This window comes from Mustela nigripes, chromosome 17 (genome assembly GCF_022355385.1).
Source record: "Mustela nigripes isolate SB6536 chromosome 17, MUSNIG.SB6536, whole genome shotgun sequence".
Classification (NCBI taxonomy): Eukaryota; Metazoa; Chordata; class Mammalia; order Carnivora; family Mustelidae; genus Mustela; species Mustela nigripes.
In genome coordinates, this window is record NC_081573.1 from 59,532,084 (window position 1) to 59,554,397 (window position 22,314).

Consider the following 22,314-nt stretch of genomic DNA (forward strand, 5'->3'; position numbering starts at 1 on the left):
TAAAACATGATACTGGAGTTCACCGCAGAGTTCTGTCAGAGCGATGGGTAAGTGAGTCAAGGTAGTTATTCTGTAGGCCATGGGACCCTGGGATCGTGCAGCGCAGCAGCTGCACCCCCAGAACAGAATTCAAAAAATTAAACAGAGAAAAAAGCGGTGTGGCTGGGTGGCCCATTCGGTTAAGCATCTGACTCTTGATTTTGGCTCAGGTCATGATCTCAGGGTGAGGAGATCGAGCCCTGTGTCCTTCTCCCTCTGACCGTCCCCCACTACAAAAATAATAAAACAAAATAAAATAAAATAAAAATAGAAAAAAGATTATACATCAACTTCAGGATAATGGTTTCCTCAGGGAAAAGGAAAGCGGGTTAGGGAACTGGACGGAGAATGGTTTTTTGTTTTGTCCTTTTTTTTTAGAGAGATGGAGAGGAGAAACACTGAGAGAGAGCCTGAGCAGGGGCTGGGCAGAGGGCAGAGGAGACTCCCTCAGCTCCCAGGCCCCCGAGAAGGGTTTCAACAGTGCCTGTACTGTTTTATTTGAGCAGAAACAAAAAAAAGGAAAGGGAGCAAAGCATTAATGTGAGTGGGGGATATGGGTGCTTTTTACAATGGTCTCTGTACTTCTGGAATATTTTATGTAAAAAATAAATAAAAATAAGGATCCCAGAAAACAATCTTATTTTAAGATGAAAAAGTTTACTTTTACTTTCTGGGCTCTTTCTCTTTCCAACTCTTTTTTATTTTATTTTATTTTTTTACATTTATTTGACAGAGATAGACCACAAGTAGGCAGAGAGGCAGGCAGAGAGAGAGGAGGAAGCAGGCTCCCCGATGAGCGGAGAGCCCAATGTGGGGCTCGATCCCAGCACCCTGGGATCAAGACCTGAGCCCAAGGGAGAGGCTTTAACCCACTGAGCCACCCAGGCGCCCCTGGTATCATTATGTTCTAGGAGCTTCACTAGGAAGCAGGATTTACAGAAAGAACAAGTTTGGAAAGCTGGTCAAGTGTGAGCCAGGGGCCCGAGACTCCACGTTCCACTGGAGTCCCAGGTCTAGTCCAATCTGTTGTAGGGCGAGGCTTCCGTGTCTCCCTAGTCCTTTCCTTCTTTGCTTAAAATTCTCCTTTCACAGTGATTATGGACCAATAACGTGACTATCTTAAATTCCCAGAAAGACAGTCCTAAAAGTTCATCAAGAAATGATATTCAGTGGTGATATTCAGATTTAAAGAAATTTTCTTTTTAAAATCTTAATGAATGTTGAGGGCGCCTGGGGGGCTCAGTCAGTAAAGCCTCTGTTTAGGTCATGATCCCAGGGTGCTGGGATCGAGCCCCGCGTCGGGCTCTCTGCTCAGTGGGGAGTCTGCTTCCCTCTCTCTCTGCCTGCTTGTGATCTCGCTCTGTCAAATAAATAAAATCTTTTTTTTTTAAATAAATCTTTAAAAAACAAATAAATAAAATCTTTAGATATATAAAGTAAAATAAAATCTTAACAAATTTTAGGCCAATATTTTATAAATAACACACATTTCTCTACAAAAGAACCACAATTTTTTTGCATTTGTCAAAAACCCTTCTGGATACAGATGTCCTTCCGTACCTCCTCAGGGACTCTATCAAGGCCGCTCTGGAATCAGGGGTTCTTGGAAGCTGTGCGAGAAGACAGGATTCCAGTGAGACATTCATTCTCTGCCAACTGGGCCCTAAGTCCATGACCACATGTACTGACCACACGAGGAGTGAGCAGGGCAGGGAGAAAGTGCGACACGTAGTAGGGTCTCCTGAAGATGCTGCAACAGAGAAGAGCAGATCCAAAGGCGCCAGAGATGACTGAAGTGTTAGCGCGCCGTACGGACAGCCACGAAAACATCCGTTTCCACAGAATCTCGCTGCATTTCACAGGGTGGCACGAGCGGGTCGTCCCATTCCATGTCACGGCTGTGATACTCTACCATTTTCTCTTTTTTTAAGATTTACTTATTTAGGGGCACCTGGGTGGCTCAGCTGTTAAGAGTCCACCTTCGGCTCAGGTCATGATCCCAGAGTCCTGGGATCAAGCCCCACATCGGGCTGCTGCTCAGCTCGGGGATCTGCCTCTCCCTCTCCCTCTGCTCCTCTCTCTCTCTCTCAAATAAATAAAATAATTAAACATAAAAATTAACAAACACACCAACCACCAAACCATGGACTCGTGCTCATCCTTCTCTGTGGGCTCTACTCAACCATCCCCATTGTTTCTCCTCAAGAAAATGAGTTCCGGGCGCCTGGGTGGCTCAGTGGGTTAAGCCGCTGCCTTCGGCTCAGGTCATGATCTCAGGGTCCTGGGATCGAGTCCCGCATCGGGATCTCTGCTCAGCAGGGAACCTGCTTCCTCCTCTCTCTCTCTCTGCCTGCCTCTCTGCCTACTTGTGATCTCCCTCTGTCAAATAAATAAATAAAATCTTTAAAAAAAAAAAAAAAAAAAAATGAGTTCCACAGCTAAGGCTCCGTGCCTCCTCACTACAGGACCTGTGCTGGGACATCTATCCTCAGCCACCCAGCAACAGGCACCCGTTACAAGTGGCTCTGAGAACAGATGGGGCGACTCCGGGAAGCAAGGCCCTACCTGGCCTCCATGACGGCGACAGGAATCTTCCCTGTGTGTTCGAACACCGTGATGGCCTTCTCCACATCCTGCTGTGCTTGGCTATCGGGCTGGCTCCGTACAGGGAGGGTGGGGAAGGACACAAGATTTCAAAGAAAAGACATTGAGGGGCACCTGGGCGGCTCAGTGGGTTAAGCCTCTGCCTTCGGCTCAGGTCATGGTCTCAGGGTCCTGGGATCAAGCCCCGCATCAGGCTCTCTGCTCAGCGGGGAGCCTGCTTCCTCTTCTGTCTCTGCCTGCCTCTCTGCCTACTTGTGATCTCTGCCTGTCCAATACATAAATAAAATCTTAAAAACAAAAACAAAAACAAGACAAGACATTGAGCAGGGAAGAATGCCACGGCAACTCTGCCATTTCAAGGTCAACAGCCACAGGCTGGCTGCCAGCACAGCAAGGGGACGTTGGGACAAACCAAGGCCAGCAAGACCACAGAAAGGGACTGACTGCTGTTTCACGCTCTCAGGAAGCAAGCACCTAGCACCAGGCCACCTCGGGGATCATTCACCACCTCCGAGACCCTCTGCCACCCTTCTGACCCCCTGCGGGAGAATACAGGGTTCCGAAGAAAGACTCCGAAGTGGGAAGGGGAAGGGACGTAATTGTTCACAGTCACCAAAATTATGAAACGACAACATATGAATAGCAATAAATCTTAGATACCTACATTAAATACTTAAAACTAGGGGGCACCGAGGCAGGTCAGCCAATGATATATCTGCCTTCGCCTCAGATCCCAAGGGTCCTGGGATGGAGTCCCACGTCGGGCTCTCCGCTCAGTGTGGCGTCTGCTCCTCCCCCTGCTCATACTCTCTCTTTGGCGGTCTCTCTCAAATAAAATCTTAAATAAATAAATACATAAACTACTTAAAAATATTCACTTAAAACTTTCATGGCAGCTGTAAGAGCTGTCCGGCCACTCACGTTTAAGTAAGAGAGTCTTTTATTTTGTTTGTTTTTTATTTATTTATTTATTTATTTAAATTTTTTTTTTAAGATTTTATTTATTTATTTGACAGAGAGAGATCACAAGCAGGCAGAGAGAGAGGAGGAAGCAGGCTCCCCGCTGAGCAAAGAGCCCGATGCGGGGCTCGATCCCAGGACCCAGAGATCATGACCTGAGCCGAAGGCAGCGTCCCAACCCAGGCGCCCCTATTTTGTTTGTTTTTTAAAGATTTCACTTATTTACCAGAGACAGAGAGAGAGAATGAGCAGGGGGAGGGGCAGAGGGAGAAGCAGACTCCCGGCTACACAGGGAGCCCAATGAAGGGCTCCATCCCAGGACCCTGGGATCATGACCTGAGCTGTCGGCAGACACGTCACTGACTGAGTCACCCAGCTGTACCTAAGTAAGTGAATCTCAAAATAACACACATACGCCAAACGGCCATTTGACATTTGCTTTATGTAAATACAGTGAACACTTGTTCCTGCAATTCTTAGAAACACAGATCTTCCTCCCACCCCATTTTAAAGACTTCAATGCAAACCCATGTGAACAACGATCTGTAAGACAGACCCACCCTCCTGCACACAGTAACTTAGCCCATCCTCCAGCTACAGCTGCCGGGAGAGGCCCACGTGCTCCACTCCCAAGTCCCAGGAAATCGGACTGCACTGGGTGAGCACAGGCCAGAGGCCACAGGCAGCAGCAGAACCGAGGTGACCTTACCTCTATGATGTCCCTGGCTGAAGACAGATCCTCGTAGAGGCCCATGTTTTCCATTGAAACCTGCATAGGGGACACAGCGGGAACATGAGGCCCGGGCCTCTGAAGGGACAGGACGAGGAGCAGTCGCTGCGGGGAGGGGAGACCACACTCACCTTCAGGTCCGCCAGGCGCGTCTTGGCCAGCGCGATATAGTCCGTGAGGAGGGAGCGGTACTTGCTTGGCACCAGTGGCGGGTGGAGAATGTGTGCCTGCGGGCGGACGGCAGAGCTGGACCCCACAACCCAGGAACGAGGGGGGACTTCCTGGGGCAGCTCCAACAGCTCGCTGCCACCGCCTGAATGCACACGGACGGCTGGAAACTCAGAGGATGAGTGAGCCATGAACTCCAGGGGGCTCTCCCCCGGCTGAGGGTCTGTCTACATGCAGCGGGGTCCCCGCACAGAGCTGGCCCTTACCCTCCGCAGCCTGGCACTCCCCCCAATCTGTCCCCTACAGTGCAAACACGGGGTGCCCCAGCCCCAGGCAGACGAGGTGTCGAGCCCTCAAGGCAGGCTGGGAGTCCTGAGCTTTCACCAGGTCTTGGCACATTCTATAGGATTCCTGGTCCCTTAGGTCACATGTATTCTTTGGAATGTCATGGAAATTTCTGAAATTTCTGAATTACAAGAAGGGCGCCTGGGTGGCTCAGTAGGTTGGGCCGCTGCCTTCTGCTCGGGTTTTGATCTCAGGGTCCTGGGATCGAGTCCCGCATCGGGCTCTCTGCTCCGCGGGGAGCCTGCTTCCCTTCCTCTCGCTCTGCCTGCCTCTCTGCCTACTTGTGATCTCTGTCTGTCAAATGAATAAAAAAAAAAAAAAAAAAAAAAGAATGAGTTTCTAGTGCCCTACCCTTCAAACAATGCTGGGCAGAATTATCTGATTAAAAGGAAAGCTTGCAATAAGGCATTTTTAATCACGGAATGCTTGCAGATTTGTGATTAAAAATGCAAACTCTAAGGGCACCTGGGTGGCTCAGTGGGTTAAGCCTCTGCCTTGGGCTCAGGTCATGATCTCAGGGTCCTGGGACTGAGCCCCACATGGGGCTCTCTGCTCAGCAGGGAGCCTGTGTCCCCCCTCTTTCTCTGCCTGCCTCTCTGCCTGCTTGTGATCTCTCTCTCTTTGTCAAATAAATTAAAAAAATATTTAAAAATGCAAATTCTATCTGAGGGTGTAAGTTCTTCCACCTCTGGAAGCAATGGCCTTGGGCACTTTGGGGTATATCCTAGTTCTTCTTCAACAGAAAAATGCATTATTTTATATATTAACTAACTGGAATATAAATAAAAACCTGAAACTACCTAAAAATAAATAATACATCATTCAAAAACCAAACAGGGGCCTGTAGCACTGCATCCGCAACAACACCCCCCGACCAGGCAGGTGCCTTCTGAGCCAGCACAGACCTCCCCGCCCTTGTGAGGGACTGTGAGCTGTCACCGACAGCCCCGCAGGGACAGATATCGCGCCAGTCCCTGGGCATGTCAGTAGCACCCACGTGGTGCCCACGGCGGAGCACAAGCACAACCCTGGTGGGGAGGCCCGCGGCAGGGCCAGCCAGGGGGACGCTGGGAGTGTGGGCCACTGCTCACCTGCAGGTACCGGGGCGCCTCATAGGGCACGAGGTCTGACAGGAACTTGAAGAGAAAGACCAGTGTCTTCTTGCTGCTGCTGTGGAAGCCCCTTGTGTTCCCAAAGGAGGCCTGGAGGGAGAGGCGGGGTGAGGGCCAGGCAGCTGGCTCCATGAGGGGCCGCACCACCCACACCACCCCCGCAGGGACACGGCAGTGGCGACAGACACAGGCTCGGCTGCACCCAAAGGCAAACAGCCACGCAGGCCGCAGCAGCCCCACCGCGCACGGCTCTGCCTGGCTGTGAAGCGGGCTGACCACTTACAGCAAAGATGAAAACCCCATTCCTCAGGGATCAGTAACTGCGCTCTTGGTGACCCTCAGAAGCACAGTGTCTTTATTAGCTGCCCTGCCAAGGGCGTTTCCTCAGCCAACAAACACATTCCACACCACGAAGCCACTTCCGACTCTTCGGTGACAACAAGGTCACTGCAAGCGAGGGGCCGAGAAGGGCAGCCCCGGCGCCCCTGGAAGTGCCCAGCTCACAAAGACGTAAGTGGGCCCTTGCAGGAACTGGGCATTCCAGAACGGACACCGGCCCTGAGGGGCCGCGAGGAGCCTGTGCCGAGAACCGAACACCCAGCCACACGAAGTCCTGCCGCGGCCCAGCTCACCACCACGCCACAGCCTCTGCCACTGCGGCTGGAGGCCTGCAGCACCTCCATCGCAATGCCGGATTTCGGTCAGAATTCTTCTGAACAGAAGTCACAGGTAAGGGGAAGAAGGTGGTAGAGCAGGAGGCCCTCAGCTCACCTTGTCCCACAGACACAACTAGGTAACCCCAATCATCCCAAATGCTCCAGAAAGCGACCTAAAGACCGACAGAACAAACTCCACAACATTATAAAACCAGGAGTCGACCACAAGAAAAATCTGGACAAACCACAAACACATGGAGGTTCCACATGCTACTAAAAATGAATGGGCCAACCCAGAAGTCAAGAAAAAAAAAAGTATGTGGACATAAATGAAGATGGACACAAACAGTCCAAAACCTTTGGGATGCGGAAAAGCAGTTCTAAGAGAGAAGTTTATCGCGATTCAGGCCCCCCGTGAGGGGGGGAAAATCTCAAATACACGACCGCACCTTACACCTAAAGGAACTAGAAAAGGAACAAAACAAAACCTAAAACCAGCACAAGGAAGGACATAATAAAGATGAGATAATGCAGAAGCTAAAACAAAAAAAGAAAAATAACAGATCAATGAAATCAGGAGCTGGTTCTTTGAAAAAAAGCTATAAAAATGAGGAATCTCTAGTCAGACTTATAAAGACTTCAAGAAACAAAATCACAAATGAGAGGAAGTAACAACCAGTACCACAGGAATAGGGACAATTATAAGACATCATGACAAAAAACTGTATGTCAACAAACTGGACAATCTGGAAGAAATGGATAAACAGCTAGAAATATAAAACCTCCCAAAACTGAAACAGAAGAAATAGAACACTCGGGTGCCTGGGTGGTCAGTCGGTTAAGCAACTGCCTTCTGCTCAGGTCGTGATCCCGGAGTTCCAGGACCTCCGAGTCTGCTTCTCCCTCTGACATTCTCTCCTCTCACGCACGCACGCGCTCTGTCTCACACATAAATAATAAAATATATTTTTTAAAAAAGAAGAAAAAGAAATAGAAAACTTGAACAGATCGATTCCCAGCAAAGAAATTCAGTCATTAATAAACTCCCAATAAACAGAATTCCAGGCCAGATGAATTCTATCAAACATTTTTTGTGTGTTTTTTAGTTTATTTATTTGACAGAGAATGACACAGCAAGAGAGGGAACACAAGCAGGAGAGAGAGAGGGAGAAGCAGGTGTCCCACCGAACAAGGAGCCTGATGCAGGACTCGATCCCAGGATGCTGGGACCATGACCTGAGCCGAAGGCAGACGCTCAATGACTGAGCCACCCAAGTACCCCAGCAATCCATAAATTTACTGTAAACCCTACCAAAATACCAACAGCATTCTTCACAGTAGAACAAACAATCCTAAAATTTCTATGGACTGACAAAAGAACCCAAATAGCCAAAGCAACTTTGGGGGGAGAAAAAGAGCAAAGCTGGGGGCATCATAATTCTGGACTTCTGGTGACCATGGGATGCCTGGCTGGCAGTCAGTTAGAGCACAGGACTCCTGATCTGGGGGTTGCAGCTTGAAGCCTCATGTTGGGTGTAGAAATTACTTAAAATTTTTAAAAAAATAACAATAATAAAACAAACTTTAGAAATCTCATAAAGTTGTAGTGATCAAGATATTATGTTACTTGCACAAAAACAGACACACAGATCAAAAGAACAGAACAGAAAAGGCAGAAATGAACCCACAACTCTGGTCGAGTAATCCTCAACGGAGCAGGAAAGATGATCCAGCAGAGAAAACACAGTCTCTTCAACAAAGGGTGTTGGGGGAACTGGACAGCCACACGCAGAACGCACCTGGTCCCTTTCTTACACCACACACAAAACCAAATTCAAAATGGATTAAAGGGGTGGGCGCCTGGGGGGCTCCATGGGTTAAAGCCGCTGCCTTCGGCTCAGGTCATGATCTCAGGGTCCTGGGATCGAGCCCCCGCATCGGGCTCTCTGCTCAGCGGGGAGCCTGCTTCCTCCTCTCTCTCTGCCTGCCTCTCTGCCTACTTGTGATCTCTGTCAAATAAATAAATAAAATCTTAAAAAAATAAAATAAAAACTAAAAAAAAAAATAACAAAAAAAGCAAGCCACCAGACGGAAAGACGAGTGCCCCCACATCACCATTCAGCTCCCACCAACGTACAAGGGGCACCACTTGGTCTCATCTGTCTACACAGACGGGTCAGGGACCCTTGGCAACACTCATTCCGTCAAGAGTGAGCCTCAGGACATCCCGGAAAGAGCATGAGAAACAGGCCGCCAGAAGAGAGCAGGGTCTGTGAGGTATTTACAGGAAGTATCAGAGGGGCAGACCCGTCCCCAGATGCGTGGCTGCAGTGGCACACACTGTCACTCCAGGAAAATGAGTTACAAGGACACTGAGGTGAGCTGAGAACTGGGATTCAGGACCCCAAACGGCTCAAATTCAAAGTCATCACGTTGGCCTTTTTACATTAACATTCTCAAAATAAAGATTAAAAGAGATCAAACACTGAACATGCACATAAACATCTTTCAAACTCACCCAAACTTTCACTTAAATTGCGTGCATTTTCTATAAACTGTATCTCAATAAAACTGAAAAGGTAGAAGTAAAAAGAAACCCATAACACCCCACCATCAACGCAACATGTGCGAAGCATTCCCGTCCATATGACACCCCAAAACTCAGCAAATCCCAGGCCCAGAGACACCTGGTTGGACCGAATGACCTGGACTCAGGTCTTGGGGAAAGAAACCACATGCTGACACAGGCCGGCTCTTAGGACCAGAGAGGGAACCCTGGCTGAGGACATGGCCAGAGCCCCTGCATGTCCAGCAGGAGCCCCTGGGCCAGCAGCTCTTGCTGGGAACACCGGGGTGAGGAGATGAGAGCAAACACCGTGCCCGCCCATCCTCCCCAATAGGTGGGCAGAGGCTGGGCCAAGGCAGCTTTGGCCGGTGCAGCTGCCCTCAGAGCTGGGGAGCATGGGCTCTCCACCAGCAGCCGCCAGGCAGCCAGGCAGCGCGCCAGGCAAACCCGAAACATCTACAAGGACTCGGATGGCTCTCAACCCACCAGATTGACGCTCTCCCAACCTTCAAAGCGTATGTGTGGATAGACACCCCCACAGCAGCAGCCCCAGCAGGTCTGGGCACTGTGGCATGGACAGGGCGAGAAACCAGGGCAGCGTCCACCAAGGGGAGGGCCAGCGAGAACACACATGGCGCAGACCCACCACAACAGTCTACGTTTTCCCGACAGCACCCCAACCTGGGGACCTGGTCCGGCAGGTGTACTGGCCACGACGGGAGGACCAGCATGGGCAGCATGGGGCCCCGGGAGAGGCGGGCCGAACAGACCTGACCACTGAACACGAGTGTCCCTGGGACGGCGAGCTGGGGGCCCAGCCGCGAGTGCATACCGCCAGAGGTGGGGGGCTCACCTGGAACCAGTCTGGGTAGGGCGGGAACACGGAGGGGCCCTCCAGTGCAGCCTGACGTGCCACCAGGAACGCGGTGACCATGCTGTCCAGGTCGCAGCTCTCAAACGCTCGGGCCAGCAGTCGGGCCACCCAGTCTAGGAGGGAAGGACCCACGAGAGAGGCAGACAAGGACTTGTGTGCTACCAGGGGCAGGACACACTGGGTGGGAGCTTGTGCATGCCCAGCGCCAAGTGCAAGAGACGGGGTCATGAGGGCCTGGAGCAACCCGACACCAACGGCACGCGGCTGCATGGGAGGCAGATGGAGGGCATGGACGGGAAGACCGGGGCGCCCTTCGCTGGGGAGCAGAGCAGCCAGCAGCCACCTCCACCCACAGGCTCAGCCACCAACCGCGGGACCCGCACACATGCGCTGGGGGCTCCCCGCCAAGGGCACCTTTAATCAGTCGCTGCGCTTCGGGCAGGCAGATCACCAGTGTAGACACACAGGAGAGCACGTGCCGCCAGTTCACCTCGTGTGTTTCCAGAACCTCCTGCAAGTGGCCAATCAGCTCCTCCGGGCACAGTATGGCGAAGAGCTGCAACAGAAGGTCCCCAGCTCAGCTGTGGAAACAAGCCACTCCTCGGGCAGCCGGGCCTCACCCCCCCCACTTCCAGCAGTGCCTGCCGCCCCCCTCAGGGTCCCTGTGAACAGCAAGGGGTCTCCTTTCAAGGAGAAGGTATTCCGCCCCCGTGACAAGTCCAGCCTCTGGGCCTCCAGGGGTCTAGATGGGAGCCCCGGGACCCCCTGCCACCAGCAGGAGCGCGTCACCCACCCTGCGGTACAGACTGGTGAGCAGGGGGTGGGTCTTTGCGAAGCTCCACTCTCTCTGCATCCGAACAGCATCAGAAACTTCACTCAGGAGTAAAAACAGACAAATATGTCACTCAGTCATCACAAAAAGCTGTCCTAACTTGCATTTTTTCAATCATTAGCAATCATTTCTGTCTGTGAACCGTCTTCTGCTATCAGGTGTGTCTTTGGCCCAGCTCCTTGTTGCTAAGCCCTTGCCGGATCTGCTGTATTTTCTAAGGTGTCAATTGTTGAACTTTGCTCTTTTCAACTCTAATGGTGGGTAAGCCATCAGCAAGGACGCTGCTGCAAGGTCTGGCTGAAGCAGGCCAGAGTGCACCACGGCGAGTGCCAGAAGCTTCCCTCGTGCTACCTGACAACGCTGCTGGGGACACGGTGCCACACAGAGTGAGCTTGGCGGGCAGGAACCTGAGCACTTGCAAACCCCATCACTGAACAGATGGTGACATCACCCCAAGGACACTCGTGGGCACATGACATGGCATCGACCACTTCTGGAAAGAGCCTGTAACTACAGCTGACCCCCTGAACAAGATGGACTTGAGACACGTGGGTCCACTCGCTTGCCGCTTTTTCTTAATGCGGTACCAGTTGCCAACGTGTTCTCTTCCTGTCGTGTCTGAACGGTACCTCCTTCCCTCCAACTTACTTTAGTGTAAGAACACAGTACACAGCACATGTCACATACAAAATGCGTATTAATCAAGGGCTTCTCACCAGGAAGGCTGTTAGTACTTGTGTCTGGGAAAGTCTAAAGCTAGGGGCGCCTGCGTTGCTCAGTCGGTTAAGCCTCTGCCTTCAGCTCAGGTCATGATCCCGGGGTCCTAGGATCAAGTCCCACATTGGGCTCCTTGTCCAGAAGGGAGCCTGCTTCTCTCTCTGCCTGCTTGTGCTCTCTCTCCGACAAATAAATAAATTTAATTAAAAAAAGAAAAAAAGCTATATGCAGATTTTCAACTGCACAGGGTCAGGGTCCCTAACTCCCACATCAGTGCTTATGTGATAGAGGATCGATCAAAGAAGAATCTAGAAATCCACTCTGATAACTCAATATTCATCTATTGAGAAAGGACCACAAGAAAAGTTTCACGTTAAACGTGTTTCTATTTCGATGATGACACAGGGGACAGTTCTCCTTCCCATACTTTGTTAATTCTGAATTTTCTTTATGAGAATGTGTAACTTTCAAATGAAAGGATATTTGACGCTCACGTGCCCTCGAGTCTTAAGCGATCTCAGTGCGGACATTAAGGGCCCACGCGCCCATGAGGGAGGCAAGCAAGAGGGTCCAGGAACCCACCTCTCAGCACAGGCTGGTGAGTCAGCACCTGAGTCAGAGTATGACTGAAAAATCTCTTTGGCACATCTGCTGAAATCGTTCCGCCACACATGTGTCCACAGAACACGCCGAACCTGCCAACACAGCAGCGAGAGGTCCCCGCAGGGCCGACAACATCACACCCACACCGCAGCAAGAGCTCACCAAAGGTCACTGTCCAGCAAGGTTACGTGCACCCCGAAGCCCCCAGTCCCAAGTCCAGGGGGCGCACAGGCTGGCCCTTCCCATAACCCTGAAGTACTAGCCAGCCAGGCCACGGTGCCACTAATGTGAAAAGAAGTTCAAGGGCATTGGGGGCAGGGTGGGGGGGCACCTCTGTTGGTGAAGCATCGGTCTTTGGCTCAGGTCATGATCTCGGGGGCCTAGGATTGAGCCCCACATCGGCCTCCCAACTCAGCGGGAGCCTGCTTCCCCCTCTGCTCCCATCTTGAGCTCTCCCTATCTAGCTCTCTGATAAATAAATAAACAAAATAAAAGAAGTCCAGAGAAGGGCAGGTTCCGTAAGAAAGAAGCTGCCCATGGAGTAGGACACTTGGAAAGGGAAGGCTTTCCCTTTGGAAACATGCCAACCTCACAAAGCCTCAGTGTGCCCATCTGTGAAATGAGGGTCACGGGCAGCAGGGCAATAGCCAGGCTGGCGCACAGCACCTGGCACCCACTGGCACTCAGATGCAGTAACGGTTCCTGAAGCCAAGGACCTCCCGTGCCAGGAGGGGGAGGAAGGTCAGCAGGCAGGACGTGACTGATGCGGCAGGAGGGACAAAGGCTCTTGGGGCTGCCGGACAGTGGGGCCCTGAGGGCACTTCAGTGAGCCAGGGTCAGAGTCACTGAAGCTCTTCCCAGTTCCCCAGGGAGAAGAGCTCCTGTCACACAAGTCACGGGGAGACACTGGGCAGGAAGGGCAGCTACGGGCCCTGCTGGCCTTCCGGGTAGACAAAACTGTGATGCGAGTCCCATGTACCAGGAAGCCTGGCCATCCAGACCAGGGGGGGTGGGGGCAGAGTCTGGTTTTATTGTAAATATTGGCAACCAAATAAGAAACTTAAAAAGAGGGGTGCCTGGGGGCTCAGTCAGTTAGGCGTCCAACTCTTGGTTTTGGCTCTGGTCGTGATCTCGGGGTCATGAGATTGAGCCCCGAGCTGGGACTCCATGAGAGTCTGATGGGGACTCTCCCTCTGCTCTGCCCCTACCCACTCCCCCTCTCATACAAAGCAATCTTTTTTTTTTTTAAATATAGAGCAATCTTTTTTAAAAAAGGAAATTTAAGGGGCGCCTGTGTGGCTCAGTGCATTAAGCCTCTGCCTTCGGCTCAGGTCATGATCTCAGGGTTCTGGGATTGAGCCCCACGTCGGGCTCTCTGCTTTGCAGGGAGCCTGCTTCCTGGCCCCACCCCACTTCTCTGAGTACTTGTGATCTCTGTCAAATAAATAAATAAAATCTTAAAAAAAAAAAAAAAAAAGACTTTAAAAAGAAAAGGAAATTTAAAAAGAAACAAACACATCCATAGTCATTCTCGGACTCTCAAGACATGGGTTTGAGCCATGCAGTTATAAAAATGCATAAAACTGGGACACCTGGGTGGCTCAGTGGGTTAAAGCCTCTGCCTTTGGCTCAGGTCATGATCTCAGGGTCCTGGGATCGAACCCCACATCGGGCTCCCTGCTCAGCAGGGAGCCTGCTTCCCCCCTCTCTCTGCCTGCCTCTCTACTTGTGATCTCTCTCTGTCAAATAAATAAAATCTTTAAAAAAAATTTTAAAAAATTTTTAAAAATTAAAAAAAATAAAAATGCATAAAACTGAGAGACAGCGCAACGCCGTATGATCAGTGCAAGCGACGTGCGGCATGATCTAGCTCGCTAAAGCAACCAGAACACAGGCCATCGAGGCAGAACAGTGAGATGCTGGAGGGCTTTGCAAGGCCTGGGAATGTGGGAGAATTCCCCTGGATTCCCAGGAGAGAACCAGCTTCCAGGCCTGCCTTCCCCTTACTATGGAGCAAACCCGACCCCCCCAACAACCAATCCTAATGTGGGGCTCCAGGAGCCACGCAAGAAAGCTAATGTGGCAAGATCATGACCACGGGGACGTGTGAGCGCCAGCCCTGGGGAGCAGAGGAGGCTCCTGTGGAGGAGAGGGCATGGGGTACTGGCACAGGGGAGAGCCCAGTGAGAAGGTCACTCCTGGGGTGCCCTGGGTGGGAATCTGGGCTCACACCAGGAGTACAGACACCCAGGGGACAGAGGGTTCAGGCAGAAGGGGGCCAGCCAGCCTCCCGCCTCATATTCCGAAGAAGCAGGTGGGCCCGAGGGCTCCCAGTGCTCTCCAGCGAGCATCCTCCCTGGACGCCGTCCCAGTGGCAGAGAACCGTGAAGCAGCAGGCCAGCCGCTGAGGCTCCAGGAGTGGTTCAGACACCCAGACCTTCAAGAGAAGGTCCACGCAAGCCCAGCAGGCCTGCCTGCAGGACGCACCAGTTCTTCACTGTCCTGTACGCTGGGGAATCGTCCTGCAGCCCGGTGGCCAATGCCTCAAGAGCGACTGACGACAGATGGCGGGAACAGAAAACACAACAGTTCAGCCTCACAATCCACCAAAAATGACCCCTGGCTAGCTACTCCCGGACAAATCAGGTAGTGAGTCTTTGAGAAAGGGAAGCTCCTCAATTTCCAGGGAAGAGACCCCGTCGGCCTCCTACACCCCCCAAGAATACAGGTCCCCCAAACAATCCAATGGTACCAAAGACTAAGCCTTTTAAATCCATCAAATGTTGGAAGCAATAAAATGCTTCCCTAGTTAACTGTTAACAGGTCCCGACATGAAATGCAAAGCCACTGACAGCTGAAAGCAGAACCAACAGTCGAGGATAAGTTCGGGTGAGTACTTGAGCTAGAAAGGCAAGAAGCCCTGGGAACCCTTGGTTAGCCAACTAGCTGTTGCCCACCCTGGGGCTTGGCACAGTCAACTCACAGACCAGCATCCTCTGCAGCACGGTCACCGCAACCTGTCAAAGGAGAACACGGGCCATGGTTACTCACCTCGGGGTACTGCCCAGGGAAACAAGCGGTCACCCTACAGGAAAATGATAAAGTGCCTCCACACACAGCCCAACACGGGGGAGACCCAACGGAGCAAGAGGCAGACTTCCTGCAAGGATCCGCTGTTGATCCCCAGGACCTCTCTCAGCGTGGCCCCGGGCCTCGGCCTCACCCTGCCAGCCTCCCACGGCCTGGGGCTCACGGGGTCCGCACAGAGTTCTGCTGCTAAAAAGCTCTCCAATTCTGGGACGTGCTGAAGGCTTTCACCCACAGGAACTTCGGAAACCAGAAATGGCGGGAGACATCCCTGCTTTGCTCCAGTTCCTCACGTCCACTAGCCGTAGGGAGTGACGGCACTAGGGAGCACCTCAGGAAGACAACGGTCCAGTTCCTCACGTCCACTAGCCGTAGGGAGTGACGGCACTAGGGAGCACCTCAGGAAGACAACAGTCCAGATCTCCCATCAGGGCTGACAGATGAGGGGCGCCTGGGGGCTCAGTCGTTAAGCGCCTGCCTTCAGCTCTTGTCATGATCCCAAGATCCTGGGATTGAGCTCCATGTCATCTGCCGGCTTCTTCCTCTCCTCTGCCCCTTCCCCTGACCCCTCCTGGCCACTTGTGCTAATAAAATCTTAAAAAAAAAAAAAAAAAAAAAGGCTTATAGATGCATGTGGGGTCACTGGTCTAAGCACTTCCATTTTTGGGGCGCCTGGGTGGCTCATTGGGCTAAAGCCTCTGCCTTCGGCTCAGGTCATGATCTCAGGGTCCTGGGATCGAGTCCCGCATCGGACTCTCTGCTTCAGCAAGGAGCCTGCTTCCCCCTCTCTCTCTGCCTGCCTCTCTGCCTACTTGTGATCTCTGTCTGTCCAATAAATAAATAAATATTAAAAAAAAAAAAAAAAAGAACTTCCATTTTTGTCACAAGCCACTTCCAGACTCTCCATCTGACTCTCTTACCCGGGCCACGTGTGTAGGCTCCACACCTCTGAGATCCGAGTTTTTCTGAAATCCTCTCAAAACAAACAACTGCACAAAATCTGAAAAACCACAAAACCCGAGGATGGATATGCACACCGTGGATCACGCAGGGCACCGACTTCCCCACACCCGGAAAGGTGCGCACCCATGTCTGTTCTTCCCGCGCCACTCCCCACACACGTGCCTTCACTGGCCCAACCAACCCAAACCTTCCTGAACCAGACTTTGCTTCTCGCTGCTCTATTTGAAAGGGAACTAACTACTCATAATCGAGGTTATGGGAAGGATTCTTCTATTAAAACAAAGTATCTGGGGATGACTGGCTGCTTCAGTCGGTGGAGTGGGTGACGCTTGGCCTCAGAGGTGTTAAGTCTGAGCCCCATGCTGGGTGTAAAGATCACTTTAAGAAAGGGGGGGAGCCTGGGGGACTCAGTTGGTTAAGCATCTGCCTTCGGCTCAGGTCATGATCCAGGGGTCCTGGGACAGAGACCCCCTCAGGCTCCCTGCTCAGTGGGGAGTCTGCTTCCCCCTCCCACTCCCCTTGCTTGTGTGCCCGCCCCCCGTTCTGACAAATAAATAAATAAATAAAATCTTTAAAATAGGGGCGCCTGGGTGGCTCAGTGGGTTAAAGCCTCTGCTTTCGGCTCAGGTCATGATCCCAGGGTCCTAGGATCGAGCCCCGCCTCGGGCTCTCTGCTCGGCGGGCAGTCTGCTTCCCCCTCTCTGTCTGCCTCTCTGCCTACTTGTGATCCCTCTCTCTATGTCAAATAAATACCAAAAAATCTTAAAAAAAAAAAAAAATCTAAGTTTCCTGTGGATGGTCTCTCCAGCCAATCTCCTAAACAAATAATGTAAGGTCGGTTCTAGAAGGACCAGAAGCATTACAATCTGGGGAACAAGGCAGGAAACAGACTCCTACTTCCTGAAAAGATTAGAAGATTCTTTGTCTCATCTTCGATTTAAACTTAAACTCTGAGTCTAGACTCAGGAACTCATAAGGAGCTGGCATCCATCACCAAGAAAGTTTTAGGAAAAAGGAACACCTCTTCTGCAATGTAAAAAAAAATTCATAGGCTACCTGTATGGAACATTCCACTTCTCATCTAATTTCCTACTTGTACATTCTGTCCTTCAGACATTCCTGGCCATGGCCAGGATCTGCTGGCTCAGAGAGGAGCCGGGGATAGGGCCCACTCTAAGGGAAACGCACCCAGAAAAACAAGTGTGACAAGAGACAGCCACTCTGAGCTGCTGTCCAGGACAGCACGGCGCCCCTGCTCTCACCCAAGTCTGACGTGCAGATCAGGCCGTGAGCTCAGCACGCTTGCCACAGTTTCTACTTCGCTTTTTCTGAGCACATTTTAACGTTTGAAAATAACTGCTTAAAATGGAGTCCACAGAAAGTCAGTGGCCTCAGGCCGAAGCACCGTACAAGTAACAGGTGCCTGCTCTGCCTCCGCCTCACTTGTGGGCTTCCCCAGCTCCCCAGACCCTCCTTTTCTGGGATCTGAAAGGACAAATTCTTGTGACTGGACTTCTCTCCATGAAGTGCCCTGAAGCCACACCTCCAGTCAACATGGCTCTGGGGGTTTTCTCTTCCCGGAAGGGGGAGCTTGGGTGCTGTGAAAGCTACCTGACAACCCCTTGTGAGTGGTTGTGCCTCCCAATTCAGCAGATCATAATCTGCATATTTTAAACACACCAGCAATAGGCCCCCAAACACAATGGGGCAGCTGACGGACTGTATCAAAGCTCGCACACCATTCAGGGGTAAGCAGACCCATGGAGCAGGTCCAGGTAAAGACGGTTCCATTCCAAATTCCTAGGCTAGACCCTCGCAGCAGAAAGCATTCCCATAGACCTCAACTTTGCCCATGAAGCTGTCCCTGGTGTGCACTTACCAGAAAGCATAGTCCGGGCAATGTCAGTGTCCTGAGTGGACGCTTCCATCTGCTCGCACAGAAGGCACAGGTCCCTGAAGAGCCACGCAACCGTGGACTGGGTGTCGGCATGACTAGGGACAAAGCACGCAGCTCACCCCGGGCTCACCACTGTCCCGAACCCATCAGGCCCTCTTCTTCCACACACACTTCACTAGGAAGCCTAAGCACCGAGAACTAGCTGGCAGCCCCTTGGCCGTGCCCTGACGTCAGGAGAGGGCCAATGACACCGAAGAGCCGGCGGGGAAGCTGCTACTGGCATTAAAAAGAATCATTTTTAAAGACCATAACTGGAACAGCTGACTACTACCTGGGGAAAAAAAATAAATAATCAGAAAGAAAGAAAACAGCAGCAATTTTAGGCTGTCACAGGACAGACGTTGGTCAAGGGCCTCAGTCATGCTGAACCATCTGGGGAGCCTGGATCTGGAAGCAGGAGCAGAGGGGTGGGGGGGTCCCCACCTGACAGACTTGCGCTGTTCTGGGGCCAACATCTGGCACCTTTTCCTGTGCTTGGCCTTATGTGTACCCTCTTTGGACAACTGTCTGTTGAAATCCTTAGTCCATTTGTAATTAAATTGTCTTTTTATCATTGAACTAAAGAGTTCTTTATTCTAGTTACTAGATTATCAGATATGCGATTTGCAAAAAATGTCTTCCATTCTATGGACTGTCTTTTCATGGTCTTAACAGTGTTGACACAAGTTTTATAACTTGGTGAAGCATTAATTTTCCTTCTACGTTTCCTTTTGTTGCATGAGTTTCAGGCATCCTGTCCATGAAACAACCGCCTAATCCAAGCTCATGCAGACGTAACCCTAGGTTTTCTTTTAGAGGTTTTAGGGCTTTAGCTCTCACGTTGAGGTCTTGGATGCACGATGACTTAGTTGCTGTGTGTGGTGTGGAACATGGGTCTGACTTTATTCTTTTGCATGTATATGTTCAGTTGTCCCAAGACCATTGTAAAACAGACCATATCCCCCCATTCGCACCCCTTGTCAGAAATCAACTGACAGGGCACCTGGTGGCTCAGTGGGTTAGACATCCGACTGTTGGTTATGAGCTCAGGATTGAGATCGAGCCCTGCATCGAGCTCTGCATTCAATATGGAGTATGCTTGGGATTCTCTATCTCCCTCTGCCCCTCCTGCTTGTGCTCTCTCAAATAAGTAAACAAAGCTTTAAAAAGATAACTAATGATGGGCACACCTGGGTGGCTCAGTCAGTTACGCGTCTGCCTTCAGCTCAGGTCATGATCCCAGGGTCCTGGGATTGAGCCCTGAATTGGGCTCCCTGCTTGTGCCATCTAATAAGTAAAATCTTTTTTTTTTTTTTTTTAAGATTTTATTTATTTGACTGAGAGAGATCACAAGTAGGCAGAGATGCAGGCAGAGAGAGAGAGGAGGAAGCAGGCTCCCTGCTGAGCAGAGAGCCCGACGCGGGACTCGATCCCAGGACCCTGAGATCATGACCTGAGCCGAAGGCAGCGGCCTAACCCACTGAGCCACCCAGGTGCCCAGCCAAATTAGGTTTTGATGGAGATCAAACCGCATGCTTCACTCAGTGTTGGGGGCGGGGGATGCTGCCCTCCTAACAATATCAGGTGTTCCAGTCCATGAGCAGGGAACATCTGTTTCTCTAGCTCTTAGAGCCAGGGGCCCGAATGAAATTTTAACTTCCTTTTCAGATTGTTCACGTTCTTGTATAAAAACACAATTGAGGGGCGCCTGGGTGGCTCAGTCAGTTGGGTGGCTGCCTCGGGTCATGATCCCAGGGTCCTGGGATTGAGCCCCGTGTCAGACTCTCTGCTCAGTGGAGAGCCTGCTTCTCCCTCTCCCTCTGCCTGCTGCTCTGCCCGCTGGTGCTCTCTGTCCATCTCTCTAATAAATAAAATCTTAAAAAAAAAAAACACACACACAACTGATTCTGAATGTTGGAGCTGTTTCCTACAACCTTGTGAAAGCTGCTGACACGCTAATACTTCTCAGTAGGGGTTCCCTAGGCTATTCAATACGCAAGATGCGGTCCCCTGCAGACAGCTTCGCTCTTTCCCTCCCCATCTGGACACTTGTTTAAATCCCCTATGCCCAGGTGCATGGGTCAAGAAACGTGTTTTTCATAGTTAAAATTTGTCAGCCCAAGTCCTGGGCCTTATAGCATTGTTCGACCTTTCCTGCTCCAAGATTATAGGGTCATCTTCCATGATTTCTTCTAGTATTTTCAAAATCTCATTTCCCCGTGTGATTTACCTAGAATTATTTTGGTCTAAGGGGAAGACCCAACTTTTCAAATCCAGATGTGACCCACATGTCACCACACCATTGATTTCAACATGGGCTTTTCAACAGTGCTTCAGGGTTCCCCAAATTAGACACTCCGTTTTCCCTGACCTGATGACAAATCCACCCATGTCTGGCTTTCTGCAAGGCTGCCAAGAGCAAGGCAGGCCAGAGCTCCCAAGGCCTCCTCTGTGTGCATTCAGAGAAACTGAGTCACCCTCCTCCTCCTTCTGGCAGGGGTGCTCGGCTCTCCCATCCGCAGCCCTTTATGAACAGACTGAGCACCACACTGGGGCTCCGGCAAGTCTGTCTCCAGCCTCCTAGGTCATTTATCACGGGTCCTTCTGCCTCCAAAACCTCGCTCCTCCTCGCTTCTCTTCTACTGCCCTCTGTAAGCGGCCACCTTTGAATCATGGGACTTCAGGAGGAAATAAAAGTAGGTACACACATTCTATCAACCATATTTATCTGAATATCTCTTTTTAAATTTTTTTTAAAATTTTCTATGGGGGGGGCGGCTGGGTGGCTCAGTGAGTTAAGCTGCCGCCTTCAGCTCATCAGGTCATGATCCCAGGCTCCCGGGATCAAGTCCCACCTCCAGCTCCTCACTCAGCAGGGAGTCTCCCACTCCCCCTGCTTGTGTGTGTGCACTCTCTCTGTCTCTCTCACCCTCTCTGACAAATCAATAAATCTTAAAAAAAAAATTCTTTTCAGGGTGCCTGGGTGGCTCAGTTGGTTGGGCAACTGCCGTTGGCTCATGTAATCTTCCTGGAGTCCCAGGTTCGAGGCCTACACAGGGACCCCTGCTCAGCGAGGAGTCTGTTTCTCCCTCTGACCCTCCCCATGTCGTTCTCTTTCTCATTCTCTCTCTCAAATAAAGTCTTCAAAAATATTTTTTTTTCTAGGTAAGAAGTTTATTTTATTTTATTTTATTTTTTGTAGTAATCTCTATACCCAGCATGGGTCTCAAACTCAAAACCCTAAAATCAAGTCTTATGTTCTTCCAACTGAGCCAGCCAGGCATCCCCTTTAAAAGAAAAAATTTTTAAAGATTTTTATTTATTTGAGAGAGAGAGAGCACAAGCAGGGGGACCAGCTGGCAGAGGGAGAACCAGGTTCTCCACCGAGCAGGGAGCCTGATGTGGGACTCGATCCCAGGACCCTGGGATCACGACCTAAGCCAAAGGCACATGTTTCACCAACTGAGCCCCCCAGGTATCCCTCCTGTGATATATATATATATATTTTTTTAAAGATTTTATTTATTTATTTGACAGACAGAGATCACAAGTAGGGAGAGAGGCAGGCAGAGACAGAGGGGGAAGCAGGCTCCCTGCTGAGCAGAGGGCCTGATGTGGGGCTCGATCCCAGGACACCGAGATCATGGCCTGAGCCGAAGGCAGCGGCTTAATCCACTGAGCCACCCAGGCGCCCCCTTCCTGTGATATATTTTATGCAAAGAAAACATTACCAAGTTTGTACATGACAAGGAATTTGATTATAACAAATGTTCTCTTTAAATAATGAAGAATTTCTCTCCATGATTTTTGGCTTTGATTTATAAATAAGTCATAATACTCTAGATCACAAAAAGTAAGTCCTATAATACTAAGGTAAGGTAAAAAAATCAATGGTACACTACCTTTCCCACAGCTCCGGGAGGCTCACAATGTTCTGTACATGAAGACGCCATACAGCTTCAAGCAACAAAGAATTCTGAAGAAAATAAGAGTAGTACGCATCTTTCGTGCTCACATTTTCCTACAAAGTGCAGAGCCCCTACACTGAACTCCTGGACCCTACGGACAACTGGGGTGGAGTGACAGGCACAGCCCCAAACACGTACATGGTCACTGTGGCTT

General features: G+C 50.8%; 1 protein-coding gene across 18 annotated transcripts in view; it reads right to left on the reverse strand.

The window, feature by feature from the left end:
• FANCA (FA complementation group A) overlaps nucleotides 1–22,314 on the reverse strand; it is a 62,064-nt gene that overhangs the window by 34,497 nt on the left and 5,253 nt on the right. For 13 of the 18 annotated variants that reach the window (XR_009400827.1, XR_009400828.1, XR_009400829.1 and 10 more), the window contains 15 exons: nucleotides 22,095–22,168; nucleotides 18,136–18,248; nucleotides 16,214–16,293; nucleotides 15,190–15,223; nucleotides 14,694–14,760; nucleotides 12,186–12,298; nucleotides 10,848–10,924; nucleotides 10,469–10,610; nucleotides 10,034–10,167; nucleotides 5,938–6,048; nucleotides 4,465–4,560; nucleotides 4,313–4,372; nucleotides 2,605–2,693; nucleotides 1,729–1,789; nucleotides 1,600–1,649 (listed from right to left, as the gene is read on the reverse strand). Coding sequence is in view for 14 of the 18 variants with exons in the window: in XM_059382769.1 (XP_059238752.1) it covers nucleotides 1,600–1,649; nucleotides 1,729–1,789; nucleotides 2,605–2,693; nucleotides 4,313–4,372; nucleotides 4,465–4,560; nucleotides 5,938–6,048; nucleotides 10,034–10,167; nucleotides 10,469–10,610; nucleotides 10,848–10,924; nucleotides 12,186–12,298; nucleotides 14,694–14,760; nucleotides 15,190–15,223; nucleotides 16,214–16,293; nucleotides 18,136–18,248; nucleotides 22,095–22,168 (1,301 nt within the window). In the remaining 4 variants the exon portion in view is untranslated. Of the gene's footprint in view, nucleotides 1–1,599; nucleotides 1,650–1,728; nucleotides 1,790–2,604; nucleotides 2,694–3,307; nucleotides 3,482–4,312; nucleotides 4,373–4,464; nucleotides 4,561–5,937; nucleotides 6,049–10,033; nucleotides 10,168–10,468; nucleotides 10,611–10,847; nucleotides 10,925–12,185; nucleotides 12,299–14,693; nucleotides 14,761–15,189; nucleotides 15,224–15,429; nucleotides 15,764–16,213; nucleotides 16,294–18,135; nucleotides 18,249–22,094; nucleotides 22,172–22,314 lie in introns of those variants that run through there. The other 5 variants (XM_059382775.1, XM_059382780.1, XM_059382779.1 and 2 more) reach the window with 5 other exon arrangements.